This window comes from Alosa sapidissima, chromosome 9 (genome assembly GCF_018492685.1).
Source record: "Alosa sapidissima isolate fAloSap1 chromosome 9, fAloSap1.pri, whole genome shotgun sequence".
Lineage (NCBI taxonomy): Eukaryota > Metazoa > Chordata > Actinopteri > Clupeiformes > Clupeidae > Alosa > Alosa sapidissima.
In genome coordinates, this window is record NC_055965.1 from 12,438,365 (window position 1) to 12,447,147 (window position 8,783).

Here is an 8,783-nt window from a genome sequence, read left to right on the forward strand (position 1 = left end):
TCCTGCCAGAAAAAGACTCTTGAAGGGCCAGTGAGGAATTTGAAAGGATACTACCATTTCCATTTACCGGCAGCTGGAAATCGAATGAAGTCATGTCAACAGCACAGTGGCTTTGAGTAACCAAATGGTCTGAGAGAGAGATGGGAGTTTTTGCCCTGGTCATGAATATGTTAGCGGTCATTTTAATGCCCACTGCTCTCCAACCCACCATGCACACAGAAACACTAGTGCAAGTGAGCACACATACACCTGTTTAGCTTGTTTTTACGGCAGAACCTGAGAGGAAGGGCCTACATTCTAGAGTTTTTTTTCTAGAGAACCTTTTTACCTAGCAGGTAGGTTCATGCTCAGGTATTTTCTCTTTCTCTCTGTCTCTCTCTCTCTCTCTCTCCCTCTCTCTCTCTCATACACACACACACACACACACATCATACAAAGAACTTCAGAACTTTTTCATTTGCTGTGAGGCATTCTTTGATGGTGCCTAAATTATGTCAGTACAGAAGGAATGTTCCAAATAATGTAGGCCAACTTTTCAAATGCCTTAGTATTTGCAGAAGTGACAGTAAAACTGATGGTTCAGATTTATGCACAAAGCGTCTAAACCAGGGGTCGGCAACCTTTTTTGCCTAGAGAGCCACTTTTACCAAATTTATTTTTTTTAAATCTCAGAAGAGCCACATAAAGACAGTTAAAAGAAAAAGTTTGGATATTTAACATAGTTACTTTCATTCAACAGAGGATGTTTTAATACATTTTCTACTAGTTTTAAAAGTAGCCTAAGTAACTTGAAATGTAAAGTGGAATGACATAAGTATATTTTCATGTGCACAGGGGGGTTGCTCAGGTTGCCCGGGCAACTGCCCATATGCCCTTCTCAACTCACGTTGCCCTTCTGAGGGGAAAGAAAAATAGGCCTAAATAAATAAATCGTAGGCTACAGTGGATGCAGAATTTCACGTAGGCCTAGATAAAAAAAAATCGCAAAGCCTCACTCACTTCCATTCGAGCACCGAAAGTGAAAGTCAGTAGCCTAGGGGAAGGGCAAACTCTGTTTACGTGGGCACCTGAGCTGAGCCTGCATGAGCGGCAGCGTCCCTAGAAGGAGATTGTCGCGGTTGTCGGGTGAGACGACTCAAAGTTGTCGGAAAAGGTGAGTTTGTAACAAACGAACGATCATCATCATCAAGTTTATGAAATAAATTAAAATCTTCATAAATCCAGACTGAGTTTGTCACTTTTAGCCTAAATAATCAGACAGATAGCTTGCAGACAAGCACGTTATCACATAGCCTAGGCTAGGCCTACTATTTTTTTGGTAGGCATTAGACAAACTAAGCTACATGTCTGCTGATAGTTAGTTTCTCACATATAGTTTTAGCAAGAAGAATGAATGATGGATGTAATGCATCACATTAATTATTTTATTCAAAATAGTTAAATGCCTAAATCCTATCACTATTTTGAGTAGGCTATTGTTCGAAGGCAAGATGCCCACTGAAAAGAGGCGGATTCAGGAGAGGGAGAGACAATTCAGGGAGGCAGCAAAGGGCAGCACATCACTGCAGGGTTGGCTGCGAAAAAGCCAACCAGCAGGTGAGACAGAGACTTTGCACTCAGTAGTTAAGGTGATAGAGTGCTGTATTTCACTGTTTTACTTCTTTGTGTATATATATTAATAAAGACCCTGTTATTCTCAGTCCTTCATATAGGCCTACATGGATTTCTATGCAACGTCACGAAAACATGCGTGCGCAACTAAGAGGCAGAAAGCACCATAAAACAGCACAGAGCAGTGCTGTCCATGAAAATAATAAAATGAGTTTTTGTGCTGAAAACTGCACCAATTCGAAATCACGATTGTTAGAGAATGTTCAAAATGTTCAATATCCCTAACGGAATGCATGTCTTTGCCTAAAATGACAAAATACAATGTTATATTAAAATGCAAATGAACGGCAAACTCTGAATTATAATCTGAAATGAGATGTTATTATCATTGAGACAACAAGGGTAGGCTATTAACGTTTTTCATATGACGTATTCTAGGTTCTATATTGTTTACATCCAGCTGGTAGGCAAGGGACAAGTTGAACCCATTGAACATCGTTGTCTGCAGCTGCCTCTCAGTAGGCTACATCTCTGTATTTCAGCAATGTCAACATTTCAGGCATCAATAAAGGTGATGATGAAACATTATCCCATTGTTCAATATTTGATAGCCTGTCACTCACAGGAACGTTGTTTCGCTAAAATCGCCCTGATTTGGTGCATTGATCTGTATCGGAGAACCTGCATGTAGCCTAATGGTAGCCTAACTTTTTTTCTCTGTTCAAAACTCGGTTTACACGAAGACGATAGCCTTTCTTAGAAGCTGTGAAATTTGACCAGAAAGGAACATGTCTTCCTTCTGAAAGCTGACACAAAATCAAACAATATTTGATCATTTAACTTCAACTGAACAGCGACAGGTTTTGGTAGGCAGTAGACTCAGCAGACTTTAAAACGGTAGCCTAGAAGCTACTGTTATAGCCAGCGTCAGTCAGCATCATAACATTAATGGCGTTAGTCATGAATCCTGTAACATATTATATCATATAACAGCGATGGCTTATTCCAAGACGATCTGCATGGATATATAACCACCCAGAAAAACTCAGAATGTGAGTGATAAAGTTCATTAATTGTGTGAAACTTTTTATTAGTTATCCATTGCAGCATCGCCTTTATTAGGCTGTTATGCTAGCTCAGCCTTTAAATATGTTGTTATTTTGGTCATGTGGACTTGATTAAACGGATAAAGATAATTCATAAACTGCTTATTTCTTACAGGACTGAAGCAGTAGCCTAGGTTCAACAGTGGTGTTTGAGGTTGCTGTGTTAAGTTGTTGTGTGTGATCGCTAAACTATTAGGATCAAATCAGTTTATTTTGACATATGGGAGTTAGCCTAAGTGACCTGTAACGTTAGCCTATAGCACAAAAGCCTATTCTGTTTTCATTTATTAGCATTTGTTGTGATTATATAATCAAATGACACACATGATAACTTGAAATAGAAGGACAGAAGATAGGTGATTGATGTCCACAAGCACGAATTTCACGAGACAAATTAGAACAAACTGTTCCGGTAAAAATAATCTTGCCATGTTTAAAATGCTGCACTTTTTCCCTTCATAGCCTGTCTCTGGCAATTCATTTTTGGATGACTGTAGATAGTTGTATTTTAGCCTACGTCTTCGTAGACAGTAGGCTACACCATTAGGCTATCTTGAGAATAAAAGACTTCACAGCTGCTAACGATCATCCTCCACAACCACGAGGATAGGTAGGCTAAACGGTCGTTCGTCGCCTTTTTGCTTCTTATTGTAAAACCAACTGTTAGGGCCTACACAAGTGGTCGGCATCCCGGTCAATATTTGATATTAAAATTTCAATTTTGAAGCTATTTGTAACTATGTGTAGCCTATGCAACCCGACTGTTGTAGGCTTGCCTACCACTCTCTGCAGTGCCTTGCCTACCATTCTTGCCTACCACTCTAGTTGTAAACAAACGGTCACATGACATTATGACGTAGGTGCAAAACCTTAATACAAAAAAATCTGATTGTAGCTTACAGCAGCGCGCACATCTAGTTTTGCTAGTTTTGTTGGTAAATGTAGCCTATGCCGTGTATAGCCCGTGAGTTTTTTTTTTTTTTGTTGGGGGGGGGGGGGGGTGCCCTTTTTTCAGGTCAGAGCAACTGCCCCTCAAAATTCCTGTGCACGTCCCTGTGGCAGTTACAGTTTTTTCTGAATGCTTAAACACATTTTTTGTAACTATGGCTTTTTTTGCAAAACTCTACACAAATGGCAAAACCACTCACTGAGTTCGCAAAACTAAAAGCACAAACACTGCTTTGCACTCAGTTTGCAATTTTGTAACACACACTTTGCACAACTGTAGGCACAATTGCTATTATTTACACTATTTTGCCAACTCTCTGGCACACTTTCTCATGTGAAAACTGTTTTAGATAATTAGTTCACTTTGCAATCAGCCTAAGCACTATAAATAAGCCACAGGTAATGTACAATGGGTACAATGGAGTGAGCAGGAAGAGTGAGAAGAGAAAAAAACAGACAAAAAAACAGTCTACATGTGGGGATGTTGTCATGTCAGGCCTGGATACGTCATTCCAGAATATATTTTTCCCGGTGCCTTGGACTAGGACATTGCATGTGATGTAGACAGAATTTTGAGAGAGACGACCCGATGTAGACTGATTTGTTTTGTCTCAGTGAAATGCTATTTTGTGTTTTGACTTGGAAAAACACACTTGTGTTTGTTTTGATGTGTGTAAATAAACACTAATACTTGAAGTTGGGATCCCTGTATGTTTACAGAACTATGACAAAAGTATGACCTCAAACTGACATAGTCTACCTTGTGCACAGAGAAAGCAAAAGCCAGATGTGTTTTTTTATTCATACCATCAGTGTGTTGTTGGCACATTGTGTGCTTACTATTGTGATGGCTTGTGTTTACTGTTAGATACGAAAACACCATTTTTACGAAGGTGTGAAGAGTTAAGCAAGGTGTGTTAGCTTTTGCAAGAGAACTACAATGTTTTGCTGATTGGGTGAGAGGTTTTGTCATTTGTGTGTAGAGTTTTGCAAAAAAAAGCCATAGTTACAAAAAATGTGCTTAAGCAATCAGAAAAAACTGTAATTTCGCGTTTTCACAATCAGTCTTGGAAACTTTCCCATTTCAGCTCGTTTGTGTTCACGCTCGCAAGCTGTGGTCGCTGACGGTTCCTTTTTGACAGTTTCTAGCCTACAGCAAGCGCACACATCAACAATAACAATTAAAGACAAGTGTTCTCGTTGACTGAAATGGACGGAAATCGGGTGATTTTGTTTGATATTGACATGGCAACGAACCGCGAATGTAACAATATTGTGCAGGCTACGGTTAGGCCTACGGAGTCAAGTGAGGTGGGAAGTTATATAAATTAGGCTACTGATAGACCTACGAACTAAAATAAAATACATTTTAATTAAATAGCCTAGGCCTACTCATTATTATTTTCAAAAGCTGAACCGCATCAGAGGCATCAGAGAGCCGCATGCGGCTCCGGAGCCGCGGGTTGCCGACCCCTGGTCTAAACCTTCACAGTAATTAAACACAGACAGAGACCAGATACTACAAATAGGCCTACAAAGGATGGCAATGGCATATTTGTGTGCGTGTGTGTGTGTGTGTGTGCGTGTGTGTGTGTGTGTGCGTGTGTGTGTGTGTGTGTGCGTGTGTGTGTTTGTGTGCGTGTGTGTGTGTGTGTGCGTGTGTGTGTGCGTGTGTGTGTGTGTGTGTGTGTGTGTGCGTGTGTGTGTGTGTGTGTGTGTGTGTGTGTTTCAAGCTACCTACAACATAATCAATTACAAAAAAACTGACATTACAAAGTTCTGATGCTCAATCATGATTAATTTGTTGTATTTAAAAAAAAAAAAAAACAGAAGCTCAATATCACACCCAACGAATTGATGATTTCAATGAGATCAACTGATAAACCTATACTTACTTTCCGTCAGACTCCCGTTTGTTTTTGTCGTTTACGTTTGAATTTTATTGCCCCAGGCTTTCTTCTAAGACGAATGTCTGTCACATAGTTACTATCCCCTCTCCCCCTGCTTTGTCAAAACTTGCTATCCATTAAAATAGTCAGTAACATGAAATGCATCACACGTTCCTGGGACTCACATCGCTGCAGGACGATTAGTCATCGCTGCGTATGGACTCACAGAATTAACGCATTGAACACGATAACGGATAAATATCAGGATATTTAAACCGCCTGCTCATCATTTCTAAAAGCGGCAAAGCAAGGTAAGAGCTCTGCAATTTTTAGCCTTCTTAGCAAAAACTCCCGCAGGTTTTTAACGCGTAGTGTGTAGCTGGAGTTTATAGGGCTAACTGTTCAGCAATCTGTAAATCTTTACATCAAGGAAGCCTTTTACGTTTTGAAACTTAAGAACAGACGCATAGGCTACTTGAAGCATACAGCATTTTGAAAGAACAGGCTCATAGCCTACTTGATTAATCATGGTGCTGGGGCCTAATGTATGGATGCTGTATGTTGGACAGGTGTTATCTACAGAGAAAAACCACAGAGAACAATGTAACTGCTCACCTGTGCTTTCATGTATGAGTCACAATAACAGTACGTGTACGCAATACTGTCTTTTCTAATTACAATCCATTTGAGAAGTTAGTTATGGTCTACCCAACAGAAAGAATACTATGTCAGCAGGTTGAGCCACTGGAAAGGATGACCTCCTATAAAGAAATGGCAGTAAACATACAGGAATCACTTGTCATTTAGACCACATGAAAATCTGTGATAAAGAGCTTGTATTACTAATACTAATATGGCATAATGCCTTTCAACATGATAGCCTAAGTCAAACCTAAAACAGTTGTTGTGGTTAGTCTACAAGAAAAGGGGGCCATAAACATGTGTGTTGATACAGGTTTATCATTTAAAGATGAACATAGGAATTCTACAGGCTTCCCATATGGGCTGCGTTTAGATTTCTAGGCTACATATGGACTGCAGTTATGCAGTTATCTATATTTTTCTTACGTTGTCTGACCACAGATTCACCAGGGTCCTTCACCAAAGCTAAACCTAGGAGTGTAGGCCTCAACAGTCTGTGATGGGAAAATAATCAGAATATGTATGGCCTGTATTTATGGATAGTGAAGTGTGTAAGAATGGGCACTCGTGGATCACAACCTGAGAATATTGCTTAGACTTTTTAGGTCCACTAGTGTTAAACATTGTATTGGTCTTTCTTTCACTTTTTCAGTCTATCGCTTATTGAAAGTATCTATTCGAGATTATTGTTTTGAAGCATTTTATACTAATTAGTTAATTGGATGGTTGTATTAATCACGTCATGTCTGCTGGCTGATGCATCAGTTTTACTGGATTCCTTGCCGAGGGCTGGTTGATGGACATGTTGGAACTGTACATTGTCTGGGATTCATACACATAATTATGACTGAATTTACATTTCAACGAGCTCTGAGCTATAGCTAGCTTGCCTCAATAGGACCAGGTTCCAGCTTGTTCATGGCGTTGTTTTGGACTAGGTCTATTGCACCTGACAGTATTACTGTGGCCACACCTCCAGATTCATTTTTATTCCTAACGGATGAAAGAAATGTGACAGATCCAGTATATATATGCTCATGGACTATCGCTTCAAGCTCTTTGAGAGATCTCATTCAGGTCTCATGCAGGTAGTTATATCTCCAGTCAAGAGCTCTTCCTCTTACTTAACCTCTGTGGACATTCTTACCATATCAATCCCAGTTGTCTGTATTCAGAAAGAAAGATAGCATTGGATTATGAAGGACTTCTTTGCGAAGGTAAAACAATGTTTACCAAGTGGTTTATGCCCTTCATTCCTCAAATAGTTTGCATGTATGTTTTAATGCATACATGTTTTGTCTTGAAATAGTTAACATGGAATGGACAATTTAACATCAACTAAGATTATCAACACAGACGGAAGCTTGGGAGGGTCTGCCAAAGGTGAGTTGTTACGGAAAAATGTTCCAACAGGTTGAAGCGAAAGGGTATTTTTAGTGTTTTATGGACCCTTTTTATCCCATCTTGACACACTGGCTGGCACTTAAGGCATGAATACAGATCCTTACATTGTGTTGCTTTAATTCATTTCGCATGTATTGACTAACTTAATTTGTATTGTAACTTAACTAATTTGTATTTTAATTTGTATTGTAACTTAACTTTAATTGTTATTGTAACCTCTTTTTTGTGTTTCAGTCATTACTGAGACAGTAACCACTTCAACCAGGCTGACATCATTACCTCCAAGTGAGTTTTGATTTTCGATGAGATTTCTCGTGACACACTCAGAGAACTGAGATTATTAAATGATAATATTATTATATAATATTAATTATATTTATTATTATAATATATATAATAATAAATATAATATATATATAATATATATTATTAATATTATGATGAACTGCAGGGTAATAGTAAAAATACACTCCGTTGAAAAGTTTGGGATCACTTAGAAATGTCCTTCTTTGTGAAATTATTTTAGATAAGAAATGTCACAAAATAATTAAGACATTTACAAGCGTAAGCATATCTATTTCTAATTGAAGTAAAACTCTTGAAGGGTAGTGTATATGACATCTTAATAGTTTACCAGAATTACAGGGGAATACGAGACATATCAGAAATATATTTTGGTGAAGTCACAATCACAGTTTTTCTCTGTAAGCACGTTTCTCGAAATAATTTGTGGAAACTGCACCACACAGTTAACCTAGGAAGTGACTAGCAGCTGATGTGGAGGTTGAACTATATTGCTCAAAATACACTGGATCGGTACTCTGACCCTGTTTGGTTCTGAGCACAAGTAAAACTTTTGAGGCGAGTGTTTTATTTTGCAAGAACTGTCAGACATTCTGTGAATGTAGTTTGAGAATGGAGGAAAGGGTGGAAGGTTTTAAAAAAATGTGTTTTTGGCCCCGGCTGTGGGGCACCTGCACCGTACGCCGGCGACCCGGGTTCGATTCCCGCCCCGTGGTCTTTTCTGGATCCCACCCCGACTCTCTCTCCCACTCACTTCCTGTCATTCTCCACTATCCTGTCGCATAAATAAAAAATAAAAGCCCCCCCCCCAAAAAAAAAAATATATATATAAAATGTGTTTTAACAATTGTGGAAAACTGTAAGTGTTCCCTTATTTTTT

General features: G+C 39.0%; 1 protein-coding gene across 6 annotated transcripts in view; it reads left to right on the top strand.

Annotated features, from left to right (window-relative positions):
* Positions 1–878: 878 nt before the first annotated feature.
* col17a1a (collagen, type XVII, alpha 1a) overlaps positions 879–8,783 on the top strand; it is a 36,611-nt gene continuing 28,706 nt past the window's right edge. For 3 of the 6 annotated variants that reach the window (XM_042104542.1, XM_042104543.1, XM_042104541.1), the window contains exons 1-3: positions 5,683–5,865; positions 7,506–7,579; positions 7,835–7,885. In XM_042104542.1, the coding sequence (XP_041960476.1) occupies positions 7,516–7,579; positions 7,835–7,885 (115 nt within the window). In that variant the 5' untranslated portion in view covers positions 5,683–5,865; positions 7,506–7,515. Of the gene's footprint in view, positions 1,154–1,471; positions 1,597–5,682; positions 5,866–7,253; positions 7,414–7,505; positions 7,580–7,834; positions 7,886–8,783 lie in introns of those variants that run through there. The other 3 variants (XM_042104540.1, XM_042104538.1, XM_042104539.1) reach the window with 3 other exon arrangements.